Genomic DNA, 27618 nt, shown 5'->3' on the forward strand with positions numbered 1-27618 from the left:
GCCCGTTACTCCGGGCGCCCCGCGCAGCCCCGGCCGCCGCCGTGGGGCGGCGCTGCGCGGCCGCGGAGCGGAGCGGGGCGGGCGGGGCGGGGCGGGGCGGGGCCGGGGCGGGGCCGTGGCGGGGGTAGGTACCGAGGCCGCCGCCGGCCGCCCCATCGACCGCGGCGCCGGGACTGCGAGCGGAGCATGGCGCCACCGGGCCCGGAGAGCGGCCGAGGTGAGGCGATCCCCGCGGCCCGGGTCGGGCGTTGCGGGGATCACACCCCGGGAAAGGGCGGGATGCGGGCGGGACAGGCCGCGGCGGGCGGCGGGCGGCGGGCGGGCGCCGATCCCCCAGCCGCCCCTCAGCGCCCGCTCTCCCGCAGCGGCCGCCGCGGCCCCCGGTAAGAAGATCACGGCGCGGCTGAAGCGCACGCTGCCGGTGCGCGGCCCGCAGGCGCCCACGCTGAGCGAGCTGATGCGCTGGTACTGCCTCAACACCAACACGCACGGCTGCCGCCGCATCGTGGTGTCCCGCGGCCGCCTGCGCCGCCTGCTCTGGATCCTGCTGACCCTCAGCGCCGTGGGGCTCATCCTCTGGCAGTGCGCCGAGCTCCTCATGAACTACTACAGCGCCTCGGTGTCCGTCACCGTCCAGTTCCAGAAGCTGCCCTTCCCCGCCGTCACCATCTGCAACATCAACCCCTACAAGTGAGGCTCGGGGAGCTGGGGGAGGCTGGGGGTCAGCGCAGCACCGACTGCTTCCCGAGTGCTGCCTGTCAGCGCTTTCCCAACCTGCCTGCTCCCTGTAGGGCACCTGGTGTGCCGCATCTCCTCTGTGCCTTTCACCCCTCACTGCTGCCGGCTGACCTCGGCTCCGTTCATGCTGCTTTCTGCTCTGCACTGCCCCTGGCAGCTCTTTGGCTCTCTCCAAATTCCCTTCTTCCCAGGACCAGAGTGACAGGATTACAAACAGCATCATCTAAAGAATGGAAGGGGGGCATCTGTCACTCCTCTCCTGCTTCTTTCTTTCTTTATGAGAGATTTTGACATGATTCATCAGCAATACTTCTTCTCCTGTCAAATCATGCTTTACATTGCTCTCTGTTCTGCTGCCAGATTCCTACCCTGGTCCCCACTGGGATCCAGCTCTTTGATGACTCTTCACAGATGAATTATTTCCACATACTCTGCCTCCTCAGGCTTCCTAACATAAGGAGCTGGAGAGTCTTGGGAGAGCTTTCTCTGTAGTTCAGTCTGCTCTGCTCCCTGGGGTCCTTGCTCCAAATGTCTCCGTGGATATAACTGTGCCTGCCCTCACTGATGTGAGAAACTGGTGTGAGACCTGCACGGAGAATTCTGTCCAAGCCATGGCATCCACAGTGCAGCAGGCACTGCAGCTGAGAACTGAGGTGGGATGGCATGTCACTGTCAACTTGTCTCCCATGCAGGTACAGTGCCATGAAAGAATATTTATCTGAGTTGGACAAAGAGACAAAAAAGGCTTTGGAAACTTTCTATGGATTTTCTGAGGGCAAGTCCAAGGTGCGCCGGTCAGTGGATGACTGGAACAGCACAGGGAGCGACTTCTTCCAACAGATCCCTCTGCTGAAGGTGGAGGAGTTGTCCAGGACAGCGACGGAGCTGCACAGCGGGCAGAAGAGGAGAGTAGAGGGAAGTGTCTTTCACAAGGACTCGTCCATCGTGAACTCGGGCGACTCCAATGACATCATTGGCTTTCAGCTGGTGAGTGCCACCCTGCCCTGGCCAGCAAAGGGCTGCCTTGGGCTCAGTGTCCCTCTGGCAGGCTTTATTGCCTGCTCTGGTGGCTTTGCAGTGCCCTGTCTGCACTTCTGCCTAAGCCTCCATGGCTGCAGATTCACTTCCAGCTCTCTGGAGGAGTAGTGCCTTCCTGAAGCCTTCCCAAATACAGTCAGTGTCATCTGTGACCTTTCTTTTGGTCATGTCACTTAGCCCTGCATAAAAGGTCTTTGATGCCCATTGTAACTTCATTCATGTTTATTTCTGTGGAAGAGAAGCACTAGCAGATGTACCTTGTACAATCCTTCATTTACACCTGCCTTGTAGAATCCGTGGTTTCAGTCCATCTGAAATATTTTTCCCTTTGTGCTTGTCAGTGTGATGCAAACAACAGCAGTGAGTGTGCCCTGTACACATTCAGCTCGGGTGTCAACGCTATCCAGGAGTGGTACAAGCTGCATTACATGAACATCATGGCACAAATTCCCCTGGAGACTAAAGAAAAATTGAGTTATTCTGCTGATGACCTTATACTGACATGTTTCTTTGATGGCCTATCTTGTGACAAAAGGTCAGTGCACAGAAAATTCCTGCCATAACAGCTTATTTCCAAGCCCATAATATGTAGGAATGGAATACTTGGTATTTGCTGGATTCCAGCAGGAGCCACTGCTAGTTCTGTGAATCTGCCTCCCCCCTGCTATTAACCCCCATTCCCACATTAAAACTTCCTCGAGTTTCCATCTCCTGAGATATTAAACTAGATCATACTGCCTTGTATTTTTAAGTTACTCAGAAAGAGACCCACATCTTTCAGCAAAATAAACTTCTTGAAGTAAAGTCCTGGTCTGTCTCTTGCCAAATCAAAAGTCCAAATGTGCTGCCTTTCTCCCACAGATAGAACTACAGGAAACAATGCCATAATATGTGATTTCTTGCAGGCACTTCACTCGTTTCCATCACCCTCTCCATGGCAACTGCTACACCTTCAACAGTGGCGAGAACGGGACCATCCTGAGCACCTCCACAGGTGGCAGCGAGTATGGTGAGTGGGACACTGCACAGCCAGGGTGCTCCAGGGCACTCTGCACAGCCAGGGTGCTCCAGGGCACTCTGCACACCTGGGGTGCTCCTGGGCACTCTGCACAGCCAGGGTGCTCCAGGGCACTCTGCACACCTGGGGTGCTCCAGGGCACTCTGCACAGCCAGGGTGCTCCAGGGCACTCTGCACACCTGGGGTGCTCCTGGGCACTCTGCACAGCCAGGGTGTTCCTGGGCACTCTGCACACCTGGGGTGCTCCAGGGCACTCTGCACACCTGGGGTGCTCCAGGGCACTCTGCACACCTGGGGTGTTCCTGGGCACTCTCTGCACAGCCAGGGTGTTCCAGGGCACTTATCACACCTGGGGTGTTCCTGGGCACTCTCTGCACATCTGGGGTGTTCCAGGGCATTTATCACACCTGGGGTGTTCCCCGTAGGTTTGCACACCTGAGTGTTCCCTGTCACTCTGCACACCTGGGGTGTTCCAGGGCAGTTTGCAGAGGAGCTGTTTGATAACAAGTGGTGCAGCAAACTGGATCCTGCTGGAGCGTGAGCGATGTGTTGGCTGTAGATGTACAGGCTGATTGGGGAAGTGCCTGTTTGAACTAGTGCAAACTCCTGCCTGAGAATACAGATAATATCATTGCATCACTAATGTTTTCCAGCTGAAATCACTGCTGCCCAGTTATATAAGTGAGTTCCAGCCACGTTCTCAGCAGCTGTTATTTGTTGTGCTCGGTACCACCAGGGGATGTTGCTGGCTGCAGGTGCCTTGGTCTGGCTGGGCAGAGGCTGTGCTTGGCTGTGGCAGTTCTGCTTAGGCCAGATAACATGAGACAAACCGTGCTGCCCTCCCTGACCAGCAAACCTGGCTCTGGCTCCTGGTGTAACTTCCTGCCTTTGTCTCTGGTTCAGGATTGCACGTTGTTCTGTACATCGATGAGGCAGACTACAACCCCTTCCTGGTGACATCCACAGGAGCCAAGATCATCGTGCACGACCAAAACGAGTATCCCTTCATTGAAGACATTGGCACGGAAATTGAGACTGCAGCGGCCACCTCCATAGGAATGCACTTTGTGAGTGGCAACAATCTCCTTTTCAGGTGCACCTTTGCCTTGGTACAGCTGTAAATAGGAACTGATGGGGTGATTTCAGAGAGCCAGCAGCTCCAAGGCTTTTAAATTCCTCCCACTCAGCAGCTGAAGTGCCCTGAAGGAAATCCTGTGATAGCACTTTTCTGAACAAAAGAGGCCATGGGAAAATCAGTCTTTGGAAACCAAACCGGCCTGGGATATTGTTTGTTCTCCCTTTTCTTCCACCCCTTGGCTTTCCAGGGGATTTTTGGTTTTGTTTTCACAGCAAAATCCACAGCCACAGAAGTGTGTTGTCAGGTGCCTTGTTTGGCTTTAGCAGTGTGCAGGAAGTTTCATCCCAGAGAGTCCCTGGGGTGGAGGAGCCAGAGCTGGAGTTGTGGGTCCCCACGTTGGGGTTGGGTCCCTTGGGATGGTGGCAGCACAGCCCCTTGAACTGTTTTGGGGATGTAAACCTCATTCTGCTGGTTTTCTCTATCCCAGCGATAAAAACACCCTCGTGGGCAGCAGCTTTGCTTTTTCCTGCTTTCCCCATTTAGTGCCCTTCAGAGGAGGCATTTGGCCCACGGGGGTTCAGCACAGCAGAAAGCTGTGCCAGGTCCCCTTTCATCTGGATGGGCTGTTAAGTGAGCACTTCAGCTCTGCCTTCCTTCTGCTCTGAGCACCAGCCATCCTGCTTATCTGGGTTAGCCAGGCCCTGCATTAGAAAAAACATTAAAAGAGGGCTGATGTTTTACAAAATGCAGATAGTTAACTGTCTTCCAGCTGTCTGGAAAACTGGCAGCAGCTCCTTGGTCAGCTGTGGCCGAGAGGTTTGGGAACCAGGATGGTGTGAGGACACAAGTCTCACAAGACTATTTTCTCTGTCACCATCACACTGTACAGAGACAGTCACACAAGGCAGAGTCTCAATATTTAATGTAATATGTTCCTAGCACAATCGGTTTGGAGTGTTGTTGTAGTATAAAAAACAAGATTAGGCACATCTTAGTGTCTGTATATAAAAGATTTGTTTTTAGAAAAGGATCCAATTGCATCCTAATGAGGCAGCCAAAATAGAAGCTGGACACAATTTCATGTCTCAGAGCAAAATCTGGGGATCACTGTCCTTCTGGGAAAGGACAACTGCAGAGAGCCTGCTGAGTGGTGGGGGTCAGGATTGTCAGGACAGGGCTCAGCAGCCAGGTGACAGAGCAGTCCTTGTCCCCACTGCAAGGGCACAAAGAGGACACAGCAGCTGTGTCCCTCCCTGTGCTGGGCTCTGAACACAGCATCATTGCACATGGGCTTCTGCTGCCTACTGAGACTACCCCTCACCTCCAAAATGATTCCAAGATGTTTGGCATGCAAACAAGGCATTGCTTGGTCAGAGTTACAGTGCTTTAGTTAAATATTTAGTTTGGAAATTATTTCAGTGCCTGAAGGAACAAATAAGCTTTTGTAGGAGCATAAGCCACAACAAAATAATTCTATACAAAGGATCCATCATCTCTTGGAAGCCCCAGGAGCAGAATGAGGCAGTGTCTTGGCACTACATTGTATGTGGAATTTAAAAGCTGGTTTCAGTCAGTTTTCAGAAGTAATGCATCTCTAATATGCATCTTTCTCTCCAAAGAGAGATCTGAGCATCTCTAAAAGCACTGATTTGCACCACAGTGGCCCAGAGCCATCTCCTGCTGTAGACAAATTGGTGAGGTATGCTCCTATCAGATGTGGCCTCAGGAGCTGCATTCAGTGCCTTAGGGGCTGCAGCCATTCTCAGGTTCCTGCTAAATTGATCCTTTGTGCAGAATTTTAAATTCTGATTTTAAATTCTGTAGAGAAGTGAATGGATTCTTAAATGGATGTTTTTGTGGTTTCAGGCCACTTTGTTGTAAAGTGGATAATTACTGCAGAAAGATAGCAGGGGCTGAGGGAGGTAAGGCAGGCTGCAGAAAGTGGGCCATGGGGCTGGAATCAGATTTGGGAATTTGAGGGCTCCCAGGCCTGGTTTCACAGAGCTTGGAGGCACAGACTGGCACGTCAGAGCTCTTTGCTCTGGGCAGAGATTTGGAACAGGAAAAGTCATGAGCATTTGAGAGGAAGGGTCAAAGCAGCACCTGGAAAAAGGTTTGAGGGAGACACAAACATTTGATTTAGAGTGGATTGAGAGAGGTGCTGTTGAGCACTAGTGGAGCCTCAAGTGCTGTTTACCCAGGGCACAGGAGCAGCCAGTGCAGTAGCAGCTCAGGCAGGCAGGGATCCTCACAGAAAATAACCCAAAACCCCCACCCAGCAATCCCTCACAACACTGACATCAGAGCAAAGCACACACAGCCTCTGAGACAGGAGAGAGCATGCACATGCATTACCCTGCTTTGGAAACCCTCACTGCTGTGATTGCAGCACTGCATTCCTGCAGGAGGTTTCCAGGAAGAGCAGAGAATCCCACCAGAGCTGTGTTTTGGGAAACGGATATTGGAAACAAAAAAACCCTTGTTTTGACAAGGGATTGACCAATCATTTTAGGCAGCAAAAGGTAAACATTCTATTTAAAGCTGCCTTATCACTTACAGTTTCAGAGTGGGGATAAAGTGTCGCTGAATCCTTTGGTGAACTCCAGAAAAACAAGTTTTGTTCCTTTGTGTTTCCCAGACTCGGTCTCGCAAGCTGAGCAAACCCTACAGTGACTGCACAGAGACAGGAGCTGACATACCCGTGGACAATCTCTACAACAAGAGCTACTCACTCCAGGTAAAGCCATTACATCTGGGGTTAGCAGTTGCTTGAAAACTGCCTGCATAAAGAGCTTTGTAGCAGTCTGTGGTTCAGAGCCTGAGCACAGAGTTGTGCTGATGTAAAATGCAATGGCACTTCATAAAATCCAACTTTTATTCCTAAGTGGTTGCTGTTTGAAGTTCCCTCAGGCACCCTGTTAGATAAAGAGAGAACATGAGCTCATTAGGCAATTTTCAAGCAATGTGAGACTGGAAAATATTGGCCAAGTAAAGGTTGCAGCTAAGTAACCCTTGAAGCCAGAAATTGTGACCTTTAGGACTCCAAGAATAACAGAAACCATCTAATCAGTATCCAGATAGCAGGATGTTTGTTTACAGAGTAAGTTTCCACTAATTTTGCATGGTTTCTGTAATTTTGTCCTCTTGGAGATTGTCAGTTGCTCTGGCACTCTCCATTTGAAGAATTGTACTTACATTAGCTGCTGCCTGCTGCAAAGCCCAGGTCTAGGCTGAATTTATGTTATATGGGGAATATGAAATCTGCTGTGGTAGTGCCAGGTAGGATCACCCAGACATTATCTCAGGTTTTTAATAACAGTACTTCACCAAAACTCAGTGATCAGGAGGGACTGGAACCAAAAGGCTTGACTGGGATTTAAAAGAGAAATTCTGTTCCTGCATGTCCCAGTGTTTTAGCACAAACCACAGCTCTGCTGCCTTGTTAATCCTCCCAGCTTCACCTCTCCCAGCAGGCACCGGCAGAGTTTGGTGGAAGCTGTGAACGTTTGCTGCTGTGAGTCACTTCCCACACCTAGTTAGTGATTCATGGGCCACGTGCCATGGCAGGCCTAAAACCCTCTCCTTGACTCTGTAAAGAGCAGCTGCAACACTGAAGCTTTTGGTGGCATTCATAGAACCTCCATGGATGGAATCCTCCAAGGAGATTATATTCTTATTTTGTGCACTAGAGCCTCAACCCTCCACTGTACTTTCTGCCTGTGTTTGTATACCCAAGCAGAGTCTGAAGGCCCAGGGAAACAGGGTTCCCATCCTACTGCATTGTCATAAGCAGGATGTTTTTAGGGGCACAGGAACCTGGAGCTTGGTGCTGCCTCTTAGCCCCCAGCTCTGTTTTGTCTCCCCAGATCTGCCTGCACTCCTGCTTCCAGAAGGCCATGGTGGAGTCCTGTGGCTGTGCTCAGTATGCTCAGCCCTTACCTGCTGGGGCTGAGTACTGCAACTACAAGAAGAACCCAAACTGGAGTTAGTATTGAAACACCTCTGGCATTGCACATGCCTCAGCTGCCAGTCCTGTCCCCTGCAGCACCAACCCCTCCCACAGCCCCTGCACCCCCAGTGTCCCTGTCACAGCCCCTGTACCCCCAGTGTCCCTGTCACAGCCCCTGCAGCACCAACCCCTCCCACAGCCCCTGTACCCCCAGTGTCCCTGTCACAGCCCCTGCACCCCCAGTGTCCCTGTCACAGCCCCTGCACCCCCAGTGTGCTGGGATGAGGTAAATCTGCCTTAACCCACTTAAGCTGCCCCCTCCAGAGCCAGAAGTGTCTCCCTTGCTGACACTGGTTGGTGAATCTGTCCCTGATGGTTTGTCACCTGGCCCACCACAGAGCAGTGGAGTGGAGGGCTGACCAGGTGTGGCAGTTCTCATGCCTGTATCAAGTGACAGCCACTTCTCAAGGGCCTTTTGCAATATCTATGGGGTAAATCCTCTTATCCCCACCGTGTAGGCGATGGCCACAGGGCCACCTCTGCCCCAGATGTCCCACTCCAGCCCAGGTAGCAGGTTTTCTCTGGCTTCTCACACACATCCTGCTCTTCCCCTGCAGTGTACTGCTACTACAGACTGCACGAGAAGTTTGTGAAGGAGCAGCTGGGCTGCCAGCAGATCTGCAAAGATGCCTGCAGGTGAGTCCTTGCCACAGGCAGAGAGGTGAGGTGTGTGAGAGAGTTGGAGCTCACAAGTGACATCCTGCCTTTCTCTGCAGCTTCAAGGAGTGGGCACTCACCACCAGCATTGCCCAGTGGCCATCCACCGTGTCAGAGGTCAGTCCCCAGCTGTTCCCCAGCAGAGCAGCAGCCTAGCACAAGGCACTGAGGAACCCCAGAGGCTCAGCACAAAGGCAGGAGCCCCTGGGGTAGTCAGCAGTGATGCTGCTCCCAGAGACCAGTCTGTAGTTTCCAGCTCAGGGCTTCCCCTCCAGGAGTTTACCATTAAACTGGAATTTGTCTTGGGAGATCCCCTTGGGCCCAGCTGGGCTGTCACACACTCAGGTGTGGAGCAGGAGTCCCTTCCTGAGGGTCTCTGCACAAGAACCTGCAGCTCCAGTGGCATTTTCTGTCTGTTCTCCAGGACTGGATGCTCCGGGTTCTCTCTTGGGACAAAGGGCAGAAACTCAACAACAAGAAGCTGAACAAGTAAGTCCCCCTGTGTGTTCCTGCCTTGCACCTCCAGCTCTGATACGATCTTGGCAGCCCTAATGATGGCAATTGGGGAAAAAGCTCCCTTGGAGCAGCCCAGCCCTACTGGTCCAACTGGTTATTTGCATAGTTTTTCAGTATGTTTCATGTTATTGTTTTACTAAACCCTCTGCCTGCCTCCTGCTTCCCCAGGACAGACCTTGCCAACCTGATGGTGTTTTACAAGGACCTGAACGAGAGATTCATTTCAGAGAATCCTGCCAACACGGTGAGTGAGCTGCTGGTCCCTTCTCCCAGAGGCACAGCACTTCCTCCCACGCAGGCTGGGAGCTTTCACCTGCCCAGGGGAGCAGTCCCACACTGGGGCAGGAAGCTGATCTCAGATATGCACCTCTGGGCTGGTCCTGCCCTTTCCAGCCCTTATCTCGGGCCACGTCTGCCTGTCCAGCCCCGAGCCCTGTGCAAGCTCACAGCAAGCTCAGCTCCAGGCTCCTCCTGAAGCAGGGCCAGAGAGAACCACAGCAGAGATGGGCCCAGTGCATTTGGGAGTGCTGAGCAAGCCCCGGGTGCCCAGCTCTGTCTCCCTGCCCATTGCAGACCCCAACCCGGTGCTCTCTGCCCTTGCAGCTGGTCATTCTGCTGTCCAACTTCGGGGGCCAGCTGGGGCTGTGGATGAGCTGCTCGGTGGTGTGTGTCATCGAGATCGTGGAGGTGTTCCTGATCGACTCGCTGTCCATCGTGCTGCGGCGCCAGTGGCAGAGGGCCAAGAAGTGGTGGAGCCACCGCCAGCGGGGCGGGCCGGGGACGGCGCAGGCCGGCGACCTGGAGGGGCAGGGCCACCACAACCCCGCGTGCCTGGACGAGGACCTGCCCACCTTCACCACGGCCCTGCGCCTGCCCCTGCCCCAGGACAGCCCCCTGCCCAGGACTCCCCCCCCCAACTACAGCACCCTGCGCCTGGAGAGCGCCTTCAGCGAGCAGCTGCCCGACACGCTGGAGCCGGGCCGGCCCTGAGCGCTCCGCCGCCCTGCCCCGGGGCTGCCAGCTCGCACCTCGCTCAGGGACTGAGCCCGCAGAGCTGCCCTGAGCGCGGCTCGGGGCTCACACACACCCCCGAGGGCTCGGGCACACGGAGCACCGTCACTTGTGCAGTGGATGATGGCAGGAGCTGCTGGAGCAGGATGTGGCACCAAGCTGGGATGTCTCACCAGGCAAAGGCACGCATTAGCCACCAGCTGCACACACCCCATTGCATGTGGGCAGCAATTGCTCCACAGCAGCAGATTGGTGCCACATTGAGCATTAACACTAATTGCTCTCTGCTGTGTGGCTGGACTTGTGGGAAAAACCCTGGGCTGTCAGGAATCCAGGATGGCATGTGTAGGAAGGGCATGACAGGGGCCTGGGTAAAGCACAAAAGAGTGTTACAGGAAAGCGCTCACTTGAATTTTCATTAGAAACCCGATTCCAGTGGGGGCCTGAGGAGCTTGCTTGAGAGATGAAAAGCCAGGACAGCCAGAAATGTGCTTGTAGAGCAAGTTACTACACAGCTGGGGTAGGAAAGCCCGAGTCATCCCCAAAGAATCATCTCAAAGGGCATGAAATCCAATTTGGAGCACAGTAATGAAGTGTATCCTCTGCAAGCTTGTTCCATTCCACAGCACTCTGGCAGCCCTTAAACACAACTTCCAAGGAGCTCATTAAATGACTTCCCAGCAGCCTCACAGGGAGCTGGCTGGCTGCTCCTTCCTGCTCAGCCCAGGCAAGGACTTCCTGCTGCAGCCACCCAGTCCCAGCCGCCTGCCCTGGACTGGCAGTGCCTGGGGGATGTCTCACTCCACCTGTACCTCATCCACCTTGCCCCATCCACAAAGCAGAGTCAGCAGCCACCTTTTACCTCCTGTGCTGCTCCCCCTGGGCCAGGGGCTGCTGCCTGTGCCCACCCAGCCACGAGAGCTCCTGGGGCACTGGCTGTGCCCTGCCCTGGGCTCCCCAGCCTGCACCAGCTCCCTGCTGCCTTCAGCAGCTGTGGGGATGTGAGCAGAGCCACTGCACACAGGCTGCTGGGCTCTGTGGAGCCAGAGCCCTGCACAGTGTCAGGGCTGGCTGAGTGGGAGAGTCTGTCCTTGCCTTTCTCTGGGAGCTAGTTTTATAGAGGACAGTGAGAATCCAGGAAGGTTCTTTAATGTGCAATAAAACCTATTTTAACTGAATTATTTAAATAGATGATAAACTGAGAAAATAAAGATATATTTTTGAGTAACTGCTTTGCCTTTTGTTTTTAAATCACTGCTATATGAGTTAGTTCCCTGCAGGCATCCAGAGAGCTGAGGGAACTTGGCTCTGCATGCCCAGGGGCTGCAGGTTCCCAGCAGGGCTGGAGCAGGGGGTTCTGTGGGACCCAGCTCAGTAGCAGCAGGGTGCAAGCACAAGCAGTGAAAAGGCCTTTCACAAAGCAATGGAAACCAGCAAGGGACCAAAACCACTGGAACTTCTGGTGTCCCCAGACAGCTGCACACCTGGGCAGCCCTTGGAGACCACAGGAAAAGTGAGAAGCAGATCTGGCTCAGCCCCTGCCCAGCACTGAGAGGTGCTCTGGGCAAGCCATGGCTCATCCCATCATGTCCAACAGCATCAAATACCAGCACTCATCATGCCAGTCATGGGCAGCAGTGACAGAACAGACCCAGAGCAGAACAGAGCTACCCCCCTGCCCTGGGTGCCACAGGCACGAGCTGTCCCCACTGCACAGGGCAGAAGCCACAGAGCCCAGAGCTAAGGAAGCCTTGCCACAAAGTGCCCTGCCAGCCTGGTGTGCTGCCACAGGAGCTGCTTTGGCCCCGTTACACCTGGCTGAGGAATTGCCTTCCCATGCAGAGGGGCCAGCTGCCCCCAGAGCACAGGGAACACTGGGGGGCAACAAGCACACAGAGGGGGCCATGCCACAGTTCTCCCTTCCACAGCTGTACCTGTATGTGCAGCAGCACCTCAGAGACCACAGCTCTCCCCGGGACTTGCTCACATCTGCTGCAGGCAGTGCTAAGGAGACACTGCCCGGGCTCAGCTTGATGCTGCTCCTGATCCCTCCTCACTGCTGAGCTGCTCCTGGGTGTCTTCTTCCCCTCAGGCTGCTCAAGAACCCCTACCAACCTCCAGCCTCAGAGCTGGATTAAATCAGTGAGTGCTGATCATGCAATCACCCCCTGACAGGAGGGAACCCCCCACACCCAGCTCTAGGGCCAGGGAAGGCACTGGCAGCTGGCACTGATTGGGATGGGTCAGGGGTTTGTGTTTCTAAAGCCTCCCCAGAGGAAAACAAAACCTTGGAAAATAAGCAGAGGGGTGCCAGCCCTGCACAGAAACAAGTGTAGGGACTGGTCAGACTTTATGCCAGCAACTGCAGTTCCAATAAGGAGAATATCCTTTGATGGAGAGCAAGGCTGCTAACCTGTAGTGCTCCAGCAGCAGAAATGTCAGGGCTCTCCCACTGAAAACCCAGGATGTGTGTCCTGACAGGTGCTTTTTTGGGAGAACACTTGCTTTAAATTCTTTAGAAAAGCACAGGTGTTTGGCAGGTGCTGTTTGCAGTTACACCTTCTCTCCATGTATGAATAATCCTCAGAAGGCAGAGGGCCACGGAGCTACAGAAATGCTTTACTTCATCCTGAGTTAAACACTGAACTGTGCTGAGTCACCTGAGTCACCCCAAACACAAAACCACCCAGGACAGGCTGAGAGTCAGGACTGGCACACGCTGAGCATCATAAACCCAGAGAGCCTGAGACACTCAGCCACAGTTTATGGGAACAACAGGCTGTAAAATGCAGGGCCCAGCACCAGCCCCTGTCCCACGGGGACAGGGAATTCCCCATGGGAATCCATGGGACAGCATTGCCAGGGTGGGAGCCCAGCCAGCCCCAGGCAGGGCTCCAGAGGAGGCACCCCTCACTCACACAGCCCCTGCCCACCTCCCATCCTGGGACACAGCTGCAGAGAGTGCCCAGCTCCTGAGCAGGGATGGCAGTGACCCCAGAGCCACAGAGCCACAGCTCTGGCACCACAGGGCTGCGGGGAGCACCCCAAAACAGAGTGAAGGTACAGGCACTGCCTTGGCAAGGGACAGGCTGGGGAGAGTGTTGAAACAAACCTGCAGCAGCAGGTGCTGCTGACTCAGGGGAAAGGCTGCAGGCACACCAGGACCAGCCCTGGCACACAGAACCAGCCCCGGCACACAGAACCAGCCCTGGCACACCAGGACCAGCCCTGGCACACAGAACCAGCCCTGGCACACCAGGACCAGCCCTGGCACACAGAACCAGCCCTGGCACACAGAACCAGCCCTGGCACACCAGGACCAGCCCTGGCACACAGAACCAGCCCTGGCACACCAGGACCAGCCCTGGCACACCAGGACCAGCCCTGCCAGAGAGAGGGCACAGCAGCAGAACCTCACTGTGCTCTGCTCTGCTCCCCCTCAGCTCCTGCAGCAGCTACTGCCAGAGGTGATGGAGGAGTTGCAGGGGGAAAGCAGCTGAGGAGGAGGAAAATGCAGCTGCACAGAGATTTTCTGGGTGCCAGGAATGAGCCTGTGTGGGGTGCCAGCCTGGAGGAGGACCCCAGCCTCCCCTGCCCAAAGCTGCTCCCAGCAGATGCAGCCAGGCAGCACCCACAGGGTTAAAAACTGCCCAGGCCCTTCCAGAGAGGCAACATCTGGGGGACATCCAGTGGTCCACAAACAGGTTTGGGAGTTAAATGCCTCATTAATGTAAATGGGCTGGGCTGGGGAAAGGCATCTCCAGCACATGCCTATGGAAATGGGAAACCCATGCAGGCTCTGGGGCTCAAGCCCAGCCCTGGGGAGGCCACAGGGCCAGGCAGCTTTACCCCTCCATCTCCAGGGCAGGGTGAGCCAGCAGCAGAGCTGGGCAGCCCTGGAGGCACCGCTGGCCCAGCCAGCCCAGCCTTGCTGTGCTTTGGGGCATTTCCAGCAGCTGCAGCATCCCCGGGCCGGGCTGGGCAGGGAGCAGCTCCAGCAGCCCCAGTGAGTCAGGGCTTGAGCCAGGGAGCAGCAGGTCCCTCCACAGCGACAGGCTGGGACAGGGCCAGCACTAATCCCACTGCCACCAGCTCCCCAGGGGCAGGACGGGCTGGGACGTGCCCTCAGCAGCTGCCCACACCCTGGCACGGGGCACGGGGCATGGGACATGGGGCACGGGGTATGGGGCACGGGGCATGGGGCATGGGGCATGGGACATGGGGCACGGGGCATGGGGCATGGGGCATGGGACATGGGGCACGGGGCACGGGGCACGGGGCATGGGGCATGGGACATGGGGCACGGGGCACGGGGCACGGGGCATGGGGCATGGGACATGGGGCACGGGGCATGGGACATGGGACATGGGGCACGGGGCATGGGGCATGGGGCATGGGACATGGGGCACGGGGCACGGGGCACGGGGCATGGGGCATGGGACATGGGGCACGGGGCACGGGGCACGGGGCATGGGGCATGGGACATGGGGCACGGGGCACGGGGTATGGGGCACGGGGCATGGGGCACGGGGCATGGGGCATGGGGCATGGAGTACAGGACAGGGCATGCGGCATGGGGCACAGGGAATGGGGCACGGGGCATGGGGCATGGGGACACTGGGGGCACTGGGGGCACTGGGGGCTCTCCCCTCCAGCCCCACACAGGTGCTGTGAGCCCAGGGCTGACCCGCAGCCATGGCTGGCTGTAGCACAACCTGAGGGGAGAACAGGGAACACACCTGGCCCCAGGGCTGTGCACAGAGTGTTCCTGCCTCTCTGGGTTCTGCAATCTTCACCCAAGCCTCAGCACTCTCCTCTAACACTCCTACACTGCCTTGTCCCTCCCAGTCTCACGGGCCTGCCTCAGTTTCCCCTCCAGAAGGAGCTGGGTGGGAGCTGGAGCCTGCCAGGACCTGAGCCCCCCTCAGTGCTGGGAATGTGGGGTGCCAGCCCTGCCAGCCCCAGGGCCACACTGGCTGTGACCCTGGCAGCCTTGCCATCAGCAGCATTGCCAGAGCAGAGGGAGATGGAGCACAGGAGGGGACCCTGGGGCTGAGAGACAAAACCCACAAAGCCCTGAGCAGGTGAGCCAGGCAGACCCCACCTGCAGCAGCTATGGGATGCAGGCTCACTTCTCTCTCTGCCACTCGTGTGCTTGTCCAGGGGTGTTTCTAGGGATTAAACCCTGTGTTTGCTTATTCCTGCACCTGCAGCAGAGCAGACCTCAGGCCTGTGGATGTGCTCAGCAGCAGCCAGCAGAGGTGGGAGCTGCTGCAGCTGGTGAATCACCCTGTTGTCACAACGCCTCTCACTCCAGTGCTGTCCTTTGGGTTTTAAGACCTTCTCACCCGAGTTTACATAATGAATCCTGAGCAGTACAAGATGTTCCTCTGGGTACACAGGGGTAATCACTCCTGGTCATGTTATAAATCAGCTCTGGTCTTGTTATAAAATGTCATCAGTCACAAAATAGTTCACGTTTGCCCCAGGACATGGGAGGGGACCATAAAGCACCAGCCCAGGGCACCTTCAGATTGCTGCATCCTGCTGGAGCCACGCTGGCACTCCCTGGCTGTACCAGGGCATCCTGAGGGCACCAGAGGATGGGCTGCACCTGAGCTGCCCCCTCCCAGGATGCTGCAGCCACAGCACAAGGGGTGTTTTCTCCAGTAAACCTCTGCAGCGGAAAAGGCAAATGAGTGCAACTAATTCTGTGTCACAATTAGTTACAGAGCTGGTCAGGGGAAGCCCCAGCAGTGACAGATCATCGCTGGGAGCCTGCCCAGTATCACCTGCAGGTGAACCAGGACCCAGTGCCCGGGTCAGCACGCTGGGGCTGAGGGAGCTGGGCACCAGAGGGGTTTGCCCCATCCCTCCCTGGAGCCACAGCTTGGCTGGCACAGCCTCACACTGCCCAGTGCCCACCCTGGCACAGAGTGACCCCTCATGTGGCCACTGGCCACCCGACCGTGCCAGGCCAGCAGGAGCCGCGGGGCCCCTTCCCTCCCCTCTCCTGGGCTTGTAAAACAGAACCAGTCTGGCTTTTACTGCCTGATCTTTGTAACGCAAACACAGGCCAGTTTACAGGTTTTACACAGGGTGCTTGGGAGATGCTCACTGTCACTTCACCGGGATTTTACTGCTCACAACAAAATGACTCGATCCCATTTAGTGACAGCGTGTCTCTGGAAGGGAACACGATAAACCCGGACAATGACAGAGCTGGGTGAGCCTGAGACACTGCAGCTCCCTCGGCAGGGACAGGGACAGGAATAGGGACAGGGACAGGAGCAGGGACAGGAATAGGGACAGGGACAGGGACACAGGGGCAGGGACAGGAGCAGGGGCAGGAATAGGGACAGGGACACAGGGGCAGGGACAGGAGCAGGGGCAGGGGCAGGGACAGGGACAGGAATAGGGACAGTGACGGGAGCAGGGACAGGAATAGGGACAGGGACAGGGACACAGGGGCAGGGACAGGAGCAGGGGCAGGGGCAGGGGCAGGGACAGGGACAGGAATAGGGACAGGGACAGGGACACAGGGGCAGGGACAGGAGCAGGGGCAGGGGCAGGGACAGGAATAGGGACAGTGACGGGAGCAGGGACAGGAATAGGGACAGGGACAGGGACACAGGGGCAGGAACAGGAGCAGGGGCAGGGACAGGAGCAGGGGCAGGGGCAGGGGCAGGGGCAGGGACAGGGACAGGAATAGGGACAGTAGCAGGAGCAGGGACAGGGACAGTAGCAGGAGCAGAAACAGCCTCCCTGTGCAGGGCCACAATGCCTACACCTGTGTTGGGTGGGTGATGGTGACAGGGACCCGTGGGGACAGGTGGGAGCTGGTAGGAACAAGCACCTCTGCTCTTCCTCATTGGTACACCCAGAGCTAACAGCACCCAGCAAAATTCCAGCTGCCTGTGTCCCCATCGCAGCCACAGCCACCATCAAAACATTTTCCTTCCATCAGACAAACGGAGGAGCAGTTGATATTTGTGAGACATGGTGGATGGGCAGATGGAGTGACTTTCAGGGCTGGTTTCCCCACGGATCTGGTGTCCCAGCTGTGTTTCTGCTGTCAGCAGTGCATCATGCCAGCACAACACACCACTGGGAACACAATGCCTGGGGTGCAGGGGAGCTTCCTGTGGCGTTTCAGCTGTATTTTCAGCAGGAGCTTTTTGCTTATGAATAAACTTTCTCATAAACAATTGAGAGATGATGGAAAATCAAGCCAGCTCAAGGTCATTTGGCTTTGCTGGCTGCACAGCTGATGTTCCAAGCCCTGGAACAAACGCCACCCGCTCTATTTCCAGGGTTGGTAACAGACATTGTTCTCTGGGAAGCCAGTGCCACAGCAGGGCAATTACTGGGACAGGACAGAGGAACCCGGCAGGTCCTGGTCCATCAAACCTGCTCATTCCAGCTTCCCTCAGAGACACTTCTCAAACACAGCCCTGCATTCCACTCCTGACATCATGACATGAGGTACACTTGTGCCAGTTAAAAATAAAAATCCCTTTTGTTCCCAAACAGAACACGAGGACATTTGGGAAAGTCTGACCAAGTCCTGATTGAACAAGAATCTGTCATTACCTCTCCTAGCAAGAGGCAATCACTCCTGTGTACAATGCTCTGCCCTCAGCAGTGATTTATGGTTCCAAGGAGGTTTGTACATGTTCACTGTTCTCTTGTGAGGAGCTGACGTCTCCCACATCACTCTAGATGCTCAAGATTTTACCTCCAAACGTGTTTGTATCCCAGCCCATGGCACACACTGGGCTGGCCCTGGGCTAGCAGAGCACAGAAAATGGGGGGGGCACATCTCTCCAGCCCCGCAGAGGGATTAATTATGGGATCAACAGGAGTCAGTGTGCAAGACACATAATATTGAGATTAAGTCATGAAGTCACAAAGCACATGCTAATCACTGTGAAAATCCCAACAGCTGGGCTGGGAGCACCCGGCCCCTCTGAGCTGCTGCCTACCAGCCCCCGAGCAAACAGAAAAGCTGCTTCCATGTTCAGTTCATTCTGTCATTTCATGGAAACGGTGCTCATTTCTCCTGGAAAGAGATCACCAAGTTCCAGATCAGTCCATTGGCAGAGCAATGGATTGGCAGCCAGAGCTCTGCCCCTTCTATTTGAATATCAATACCTTTCCCAGAGAACAGGGTACCCAGAGCAGATGTGGCTGTCCCTGGACCCCTGGCAGTGCCCAAGGCCAGGTTGGAGCAGCCAGGGACAGTGAAAGGTGACCCTGCCATGGCAGGGGCTTGGAACTGGTCCTTTGAACCCAAACCATGACAGGATTCTGTGTTTCTAAGGTCCCTTCCAAACCAAATGATTCTGTGATTCTCTGGTTCTGTGATTGTGTAATTCTGTGGTTTATGGTTCTGTGATTCTGTGGTTCCTTGATTCCTTAATTCTGTAGTTCTTTGATTTTGTGATTTTGTGATTTTGTGATTCTGTGATTCTGTGGTTTATGGTTCTGTGAGGTTTGTGCCACTATCCCAGGCTGTGTTAAGTGATCTTGACATGACGGGAGCAGGGGCAGCAGAATCAGGTGCCATTCCTTGGGATATGTTAGGAGCAAATCAAAGTGATATTCCAAGGAAGGGGAGAAGGCAGGGAGAGGGGGCAGGCAGGGATGGAGGGCAGGCAGGGAGGGCAGGCAGGGAGGACAGGCAGGGAGGGCAGGCAGGGATGCAGCGATCCGGGGCAGGCAGGGAGGGCAGGGAGGGCAGGCAGGCAGGGCAGGCAGGGAGGGCAGGCAGGGATCCAGCGATCCGGGGCAGGCAGGGAGGGCAGGCAGGCAGGGCAGGCAGGCAGGGCAGGCAGGGAGGGATCCAGCGATCCAGGGCAGGCAGGGAGGGCAGGCAGGGAGGGCAGGCAGGGAGGGCAGGCAGGGATCCAGCGATCCAGGGCAGGCAGGGAGGGCAGGCAGGGATCCAGCGATCCAGGGCAGGCAGGGAGGGCAGGCAGGGAGGGCAGGCAGGGAGGGCAGGCAGGGATCCAGCGATCCAGGGCAGGCAGGGAGGGCAGGCAGGGATCCAGCGATCCGGGGCAGGCAGGGAGGGCAGGCAGGGCAGGCAGGGAGGGCAGGCAGGCATCCAGCGATCCGGGGCAGGCAGGGAGGGCAGGCAGGCATCCAGCGATCCGGGGCAGGCAGCGCAGCGCAGCGGGGCGGGCTCAGCCGGGCCGGGGCGGGCCGGGGCGGGCCCGGGAGCGGCGGGGCCGGGCCGGGGCCGGTGCCGGTGCCGGGCTCAGCGGGAGCGCTCCGGAGCCGCAGGTACGGGGCACCGGGAGGGCTGTGCGGGGTCGGGGCTGGCCGGTCCCTGCCCCCGGGACCTGCCGAGGAGGGGAGCTCTCGGGCATCCCCCGGGCATCCCCCGGGCATCCCCCGGGCATCCCCGGGCATCCCCTGGGCATCCCCGGGCATCCCTGGGCAGCGAAGGGACGGGCGGCGCGGGCTGTTGATGGTGTGTGTGTGTGTGTGTGAGACACCGGTGCGCACCGGAGCGCTCCCGCTCCGCCTGCCTCGGCTGCGGCGGGACACGTTTGTGCTGGGCAGGTGTTTGGGATGCACCTGGTGTGCCGCCAGGGGTAGTAATTCGGATTTGAGCTTTATTTACACAGGGGTTTTCCTTAATCTCGCTGATAAAAGAGAATGGGAGCAGCTGGGTGTCTGGTTTGGCGCTGGGGATGTGCCTGTCCGCAGGACGCTGTGTCCCGCGGAGCAGAGGGAGCTCGGGATGCTCCTGCCGTGCTGGGGCTTTGCCCCTCTCCCGGATTCCCCTTGCTCCTTGCCCCAGGAGCAAAGCGAACTCAGCAGTGTGCCCTTGCTGGCACATGAGGAGCACGGCTTGTGATTGTCAGACAGCGGCATCACCGTCCCCTCGGGATTGGTTTGGGTTGGGAGGGACCTTTGAGCTCATCTCATTTCAGCCCCTGCCCTGGGCAGGGACACCTCCCTGGCTGCTCCAAGCCCTGTCCAGCCTGACCCTGGGCACTGCCAGGGATCCAGCACAGCTGCTCTAGGCACCCTGCCCACCCTCCCAGGGAAGGATTTCTTCCCAAAATCCCATCTAGCCCTGCCCTCTGGCAGTGGGAGCCATTCCCCCTTGTCCCTCCAGTCCAGACCCTGGTCCAAAGTCCCTCTCCAGCTCTGCCTTCAGGCCCTGTGAGGGGCTCTGAGCTCTCCCTGGAGCCTTCTCCTCTCCAGGTGAAGCTCAGCTCTCCAGGCTGGCTCAGAGCAGAGCTCAGGTTAGGCAGGGCAGTGAGAGCAGAGTGCCCAGCACCCAGCACAGTCAGGTGAGCACTATCTCAGCTCCCAGACTGTAAATACTGCTGGAGTGCTGCTCACCTGCCCCTTGGGCTGGAGACCCAGAGGCGCCTGCGTGGGCTGGAGCCGTGGGTGTTGGAGCTGGCACTGTGTGCCCTGGCTCTGTGTGCCTGGCTCTGTGTGCCCTGGCTCTGTGTGCCCTGGCTCTGTGTGCCTGGCTCTGTGTGCCCTGGTCACTGTGTGCCCTGGCTCTGTGTGCCTGGCTCTGTGTGCCCTGGCTCTGTGTGCCTGGCTCTGTGTGCCCTGGTCACTGTGTGCCCTGGTCACTGTGTGCCTGGTCACTGTGTGCCCTGGTCACTGTGTGCCTGGCTCTGTGTGCTCTGGTCACTGTGTGCCCTGGTCACTGTGTGCCTGGCTCTGTGTGCCCTGGCTCTGTGTGCCCTGGTCACTGTGTGCCCTGGCTCTGTGTGCCTGGCTCTGTGCGCCTGGTCACTGTGTGCCCTGGTCACTGTGTGCCCTGGTCACTGTGTGCCTGGCTCTGTGTGCCTGGTCACTGTGTGCCCTGGTCACTGTGTGCCCTGGCTCTGTGTGCCCTGGTCACTGTGTGCCTGGCTCTGTGTGCCCTGGTCACTGTGTGCCCTGGTCACTGTGTGCCTGGCTCTGTGTGCCTGGTCACTGTGTGCCCTGGTCACTGTGTGCCCTGGCTCTGTGTGCCCTGGTCACTGTGTGCCCTGGTCACTGTGTGCCTGGCTCTGTGTGCCTGGTCACTGTGTGCCCTGGTCACTGTGTGCCTGGCTCTGTGTGCCCTGGTCACTGTGTGCCCTGGTCACTGTGTGCCCTGGCTCTGTGTGCCCTGGTCACTGTGTGCCTGGTCACTGTGTGCCTGGCTCTGTGTGCCCTGGTCACTGTGTGCCCTGGTCACTGTGTGCCTGGCTCTGTGTGCCCTGGCTCTGTGTGCCCTGGTCACTGTGTGCCTGGCTCTGTGTGCCCTGGCTCTGTGTGCCCTGGTCACTGTGTGCCCTGGTCACTGTGTGCCCTGGCTCTGTGTGCCTGGCTCTGTGTGCCCTGGTCACTGTGTCCCTGGCTCTGTGTGCCTGGCTCTGTGTGCCCTGGTCACTGTGTGCCTGGCTCTGTGTGCCCTGGTCACTGTGTGCCCTGGTCACTGTGTGCCTGGCTCTGTGTGCCCTGGCTCTGTGTGCCCTGGTCACTGTGTGCCCTGGTCACTGTGTGCCTGGCTCTGTGTGCCCTGGCTCTGTGTGCCCTGGTCACTGTGTGCCCTGGTCACTGTGTGCCCTGGTCACTGTGTGCCTGGTTCTGTGTGCCTGGCTCTGTGTGCCTGGTCACTGTGTGCCCTGGTCACTGTGTGCCCTGGTCACTGTGTGCCCTGGTTCTGTGTGCCCTGGTCACTGTGTGCCTGGCTCTGTGTGCCTGGCTCTGTGTGCCCTGGTCACTGTCCCTGCACTCCACCATCAGCACACAGCATCTGCTGGGAGCTCTGCCCCCACCTTGAGACAGGTTTCATTGCTTACTCACACCTTGCTGCTCCACTTTTCAAAGTGCCAGCCTGTAAACTTGGGAGGTAATAAAAGAAATTCCTCTAATTTACAAAAACACCACTGGAGAGTATCGATGTCTGGTTCAGGAAAGCTGAGCTTTTCCCTCAGGGCTCAGGGGAGATGGCAGATGAGCAGCTGTGATCAAAGAGGAGTGACTGGTTTCCCAGGAGAGAAAGTGCTGAGCAATCACAGTGGCATCGGGCTGGTAGTGTCAGGGTGGTTTTGCAGCCCGTGTCCAACCCTGGAGATTCCAGGAGTGGGCCAAGTTTTGCTCATGACTTTATTTCCTTCCAAGTGGCAATTGCCCTAGGAAAACCCCAGAGGAGATTCAACAGAGTCAACACCATCATTTCGTAATGTGGGAGTCTGATGTCACTGTGAGGTGGAGGAGTTTCACCCAGGATGATGCTGGGATGAGGCAGGGCTGGACTCAGCTGGAGACAGGGAGGACACGTCCACAGCACAGAGAAACCCCGCTGGAAGCAGGAGCAGTTTCTCTAGGGTGGTTTGGTCATCACAGGGGTGCCAGGACAGGGGCCAGGCACCCTGTGGGTCCCTGTGCCCCACAGGGCCCCGTGTCCCTGGGCTCACCCCACTCAGTGCAGATGTCCCAGTGCAGATGTCCCAGTGCAGATGTCCCAGTGCAGATGTCCCTGCTGTCACCAGAGCAGCCCCGAGCAGGGCGTGGATGTAAAGCAGGGCTGGTTCCCCAGAGCCACCTGCCAAGGGTTCAGGTGTCCCTCCAGGGGGTGGCACCTCCTGGGTGCCTCCTGTTAACATGAGAATAGACATTGCAAAAAAGCCATCCAGGTGTATTCAAATGCAGCTTTTGCTCCATGCCATTTCTTTTATCCCATATGAAATGGAGTGATGTCTCCCAGCACTGTCAGGTTGATGAGTGACCCCCAGAGACCAGCACACAAGGGGGGTCTGCCTGTGGCAGGAGCCAGTGGTTGGTGGCAGCAGGGACAGCTGAGGGCACACAGCTGGCCAGCACCAGCCAGGCAGGATCCTGCCCTGCACAGGGTTTGCCATCTAATCTAAATCTTTCATTGGATTTTTTAAAAGGCAGAAAATATTTCCTCGTCCGCCTCGCTGGGCTGGCCAGACCCGAAGGAGCTCTGGGGATTGGGCTCTGTCCAGCCAGGCTGACCTTGCCAGGGGCTGAGCTGGGGCTGGGGCAGGGTGGCCCTGGGGCTCAGCAGAGGCCGAGGTCACTGCTCCCTTTCCTTGTACCTGCCCCAAACCCAGCCAGGCTCTGCAGCAAGCTCTGCTCCCTCTGTGAGCAAACACCCCCAGGCAATGCAGGAGGAGCCTCAGTGCCACAAGGTCCTGAAAGATGAGATGGTGATCTTGGAGTCCAGGGGCTGCAAGTGCCAGGACATGAGTCTCCAGTTCCTTGGAGAACAAAATCTTCCTCTGTAGGAGTAGAGCCTGCCCTTGGATCTTAGAGCAAGCAGCTGGGGTTTGCTCTTTCCAAAATCCTCTCCTACAGAGGATCACCTACATCTAACATCACAGGTAATAGGCATGCAGTGAAAACCATCGTCTCTCTTCGTGTCATGGAGCAGGAATTCAAAATCTTTTGGGTTTATACTGTTGCCAAACTGGCCAGCACATCAAGGAATCAGTATTTTTTATTATTGAAAAATATGAAGAACCCACCTCCTTTCACTCCCCAGGGCCTGTGCACACCTTTGCTCACCTGCAGCAGTGCTGTGCCACTCTCATTCCTGCCCTGCTGAGTGCTGCTCCTCAGTGAACTGTTGCTGCATTATTCCAGCACTCTTCCTCCCAGGATGGGGCCTGTTCCCAGCATTAATCTTTAACTGTGCTCTCCTGCAGCTTAAATCTGACAAGTGTTCTGAGTGGCTGCCCCAGGTTCCTTTTGAAATCCTGCCTCGGGACGTTAAGATTTAGTAACACAGATTCTAACCTTAAAATAGCAGCACAAAATGTTCTATTTACTCACAAAATGAATGCCAAGTATGCAGCATCCCTCAGCAGAGCGGGGGAGGGGGGGTCTGTACTGATAATATCTGTCAGACAAAGGAATTTGGTGGGAAAAACCAACCTGGTGTCCCTCCTGCAGCAGGCAGCAGCCCTGGACAGCATTCCTGGTCCTGGGAAAGGTGCTGCTGCTTCTAGCTCCTCTTCTCCTGTCCCTCTGAAAGCTGGATGTGCTCTAATGCTTCTTCCTTTTAAGAAAAATCCTCTCAGGCTCCAGGTGAGGTTGAACGCTGAGCTGAGTGCCTGAGGCAGCTGCTGCATGTGCTGCTTGTTCCATCTAGTGTTGGCTGGGGCTGGGACAGCATTCCAGCTGTGTCAGTGAATGTACAGCATTCCAGCTGTGTCAGTGAATGTACAGCATTCCAGCTGTGTCAGTGAGTGTACAGCACTCCAGCTGTGGCAGTGAGCACACAGAATTCCAGCTGTGGCAGTGAGTGCACAGCACTCCAGCTGTGGCAGTGAGTGTACAGCATTCCAGCTGTGGCAGTGAGTGTACAGCATTCCAGCTGTGTCAGTGAATGTACAGCATTCCAGCTGTGTCAGTGAGTGTACAGCATTCCAGCTGTGGCAGTGAGTGTACAGAATTCCAGCTGTGTCAGTGAGTGTACAGCGCTCCAGCTGTGTCAGTGAGTGTACAGCATTCCAGCTGTGTCAGTGAGTGTACAGCGCTCCAGCTGTGGCAGTGAGTGTACAGAATTCCAGCTGTGTCAGTGAGTGTACAGAATTCCAGCTGTGGCAGTGAGTGTACAGCACTCCAGCAGTGTCAGTGAGTGTACAGAATTCCAGCTGTGGCAGTGAGCACACAGCACTCCAGCAGTGTCAGTGAGTGTACAGCACTCCAGCTGTGGCAGTGAGCACACAGCATTCCAGCTGTGTCAGTGAGCACACAGCATTCCAGCTGTGGCAGTGAGTACACAGAATTCCAGCTGTGGCAGTGAGTGTACAGCATTCCAGCTGTGTCAGTGAGCACACAGCACTCCAGCTGTGTCTGACAGTGAGCACACAGCATTCCAGCTGTGGCAGTGAGCACACAGAATTCCAGCTGTGTCAGTGAGTGCACAGCATTCCAGCTGTGTCAGTGAGTGTACAGCATTCCAGCTGTGTCAGTGAGCACACAGAATTCCAGCTGTGGCAGTGAGTGTACAGCATTCCAGCTGTGTCAGTGAGCACACAGCACTCCAGCTGTGTCTGACAGTGAGCACACAGCATTCCAGCTGTGGCAGTGAGCACACAGCATTCCAGCTGTGGCAGTGAGCACACAGCTTTCCCACTGGCCGAGCAGCTCCTGGCAGGCAGTGCCGTGCAGCAGCACCAGGAGCAGCCACATCCTGCAGGTCCTGGTCACTCAGCTCTCAGCACCAAGAGGTGACAGAGGCATTCCCCACCTGTGGAGCTGCAGTCCCAAAGCTCTCTGTGTCCCCAGGAGGGTGGGTGATGTGTTGCTGCCATGCATCACCTCACCCTGGCACTGTGCCACCCCTGCTGTGTGACACAACAGGGGCACCTGGAGTGGCACAGCCCCCCAGAGCTGGTTTGGTGTCTCTTCTCGTGCCCCTGCAGCAGCATGAAGCTGAGGAGGTACCTGGTGCGGGCTCTGCACCGGCTGCAGAAGGGCCCTGGCTACACCTACAAGGAGCTGCTGGTCTGGTACTGCGACAACACCAACACCCACGGCCCCAAGCGCATCATCAAGGAGGGGCCCAAGAAGAAACTCATCTGGTTCTTCCTCACTCTGCTCTTTGCATCCCTGGTCTTCTGGCAGTGGGGGATCCTCATCAACACCTACCTCTCCTACAACGTCACCTCGTCCCTCTCCATTGGCTTTAAGACCATGAAGTTCCCTGCGGTCACTGTCTGCAATGCCAACCCTTTCAAGTAAGCTTTGCTTCTCCCAGTTTCCCCATGTGTGCCCTAACCCCTCAGAAACATTGCCAGTGTGAGGAGCTGAGGGCCTGTTCCTGTCTCAGACCTCACATTAGGAACATCAGTGGAGTCACCAAGTGGCCCTAAAAAGAAATAAAGCACAATATCACAATGAATGGCTCAGGGTTCTGCACCTGTGCCAGGGCTCACCACCCTCATGCAGAAGTTTCTTCCTAACACAGTTTCTGCACCATATCAGTTAATCTAACTAAGGTTTTTACCTCCCTGCAAACTTTCCTCAGCTCATAAAAGAACCAAATTCCACTCACCTTTCCCAACCAGAATCAGTCTTTCCATCTTTCCCCACCATTTCTTTCCTTCCCCTTCCTCGCTGTGAACATTCTTCTCATTGCTCATACTCCAGTCACTAACAGCTGGTTCCACAGTCCTGCTTGCCAGGAGCCCCAGAGACAGAACTGAATGGTGGCTGTGACTTCCAAGGGGTGACTGATTTTCATTAGATTTGCCTTAAATTTATTGTTTTTAAATCCATGCAATAGTGTAGCCTGAGGCAAAACGCTCTCAGCCAACACAAGAATTGCTTTAGGGGTGGTTTTTCCTCCACTTGCTGGAGATGTTTTGAGTAAACTGTAGTGAATTACTGAGCTAGAAGCAATGTGGCCCAGCACTGGTGTGTTCACCCCTGGAGTGTTTATGCTGCACTGCCCTGCAGCAGCTGCTGGGACACCCGTGCCCGAGCTGGCCGTGCTCTGCAAGGACACTCCCGTTGTCCCCTGGTAAATCCAGCCCACGCTGAGCTCCCCAGGAGGGTCCAGGCCAGGGGGGTGAGCTGCCACCTGTCCCCAGCACCTGTCCCCAGCACCTGTCCCCAGCACCTGTCCCCTGCAGCACAGCCCTGCCTGCTCACAGTGCCTGTCCCCAGGTACTCGGAGGTGAAGCCCCTGCTGAAGGAGCTGGACAGGCTGATTGAGGCAGCACTGGAGAGGATCCTGCAGCCAGGGAACAGCAGTGACAACGTGTCCCCACCACTGGACCTGGAGCTCTGGAACCAGATTCCCCTGGTCCTCATCGACGAGCACGACAAAGACAATCCCATCATCCTGGACATCTTTGAGAGCAGCCAGACTGCTGTGGGCAACAAGACTGCCATGGGCAATGGGACCCTGGAGAACTACACCATGGGCAGCAGGAGCCTGGAGAACTACACCATGGGCAGCAGGAGCCTGGAGAACTACACCACTGCTGCACCTGGTGCAGAGAGCAACTCCACAGCCAACAGCACAGCAGAAGAGAAGAAGTACAAGCTGGCAGTGAAGCTGGTGAGAGGGGTCCCTCGGTGCAGGGGGCAGAGATGAGGGATGGGTGCCTGGGCAAGGGTGCAGCAGGGAGATCTGTGTCTCCTCCCCACCAGCTGCCCTGGCTGCTCTGCCCTGGCTCTGCTCTGTGCCAGCTCTGGGGGCTGCCCGTGCCCAGCCCCTGCTGCAGCTGAGCCCAGGACACAGCAGGGCAGGGGGTTCCCTGCAGGCTCCCAGACACCTTCACCCCTTCCTTGGCTCAGGCCCCCAAAATGCCAGGAGAGGCTGTGGCTGTGCCCCCTCCCTTTCCTGCTGCAGTTCACAGTGCAGAGGCACAAGGTGGTCTTGAAACCCCTCAGCCCTGCTCCCATGGAGGCTCCAAGGGCCCTGCCTGGGCACTCAAAGCTGGGGAAACTCCAGCCTTAAAGAACTGGCCCAAAATCGACATTTTCTGTTAACTTGTGAGGGTCACCCTATAACCTGCCCACCTGGGAAATGTCCCTGGGGAAGGACCCTGCACTCAGCTC

At 56.6% G+C, this 27618-nt stretch overlaps 2 protein-coding genes across 4 annotated transcripts in view; both read left to right on the forward strand.

Annotated features, from left to right (window-relative positions):
- The window catches only part of SCNN1B (sodium channel epithelial 1 subunit beta), a 468555-nt gene that overhangs the window by 273807 nt on the left and 167130 nt on the right, over positions 1 to 27618 (forward strand). For 2 of the 3 annotated variants that reach the window (XM_079320545.1, XM_079320544.1), the window contains exons 2-3: positions 25439 to 25787; positions 26719 to 27115. In XM_079320545.1, coding sequence (XP_079176671.1) covers positions 25439 to 25787; positions 26719 to 27115 — 746 coding nt within the window. Of the gene's footprint in view, positions 1 to 19314; positions 19319 to 25438; positions 25788 to 26718; positions 27116 to 27618 lie in introns of those variants that run through there. The other variant, XM_079320546.1, reaches the window with a different exon arrangement.
- On the forward strand, positions 75 to 11293 carry SCNN1G (sodium channel epithelial 1 subunit gamma). The gene is made up of 13 exons (XM_079320547.1): positions 75 to 217; positions 366 to 690; positions 1431 to 1725; positions 2118 to 2311; positions 2682 to 2785; positions 3698 to 3861; positions 6511 to 6609; positions 7739 to 7856; positions 8439 to 8517; positions 8598 to 8655; positions 8963 to 9027; positions 9223 to 9298; positions 9658 to 11293. Exons 1-13 carry the CDS (start codon positions 187 to 189, stop codon positions 10042 to 10044), a joined length of 1995 nt encoding a protein of 664 aa, XP_079176673.1. The 5' UTR covers positions 75 to 186; the 3' UTR covers positions 10045 to 11293.

This window comes from Erithacus rubecula (assembly GCF_903797595.1).
Source record: "Erithacus rubecula genome assembly, chromosome: 17".
In the NCBI taxonomy this organism is placed as follows: Eukaryota; Metazoa; Chordata; class Aves; order Passeriformes; family Muscicapidae; genus Erithacus; species Erithacus rubecula.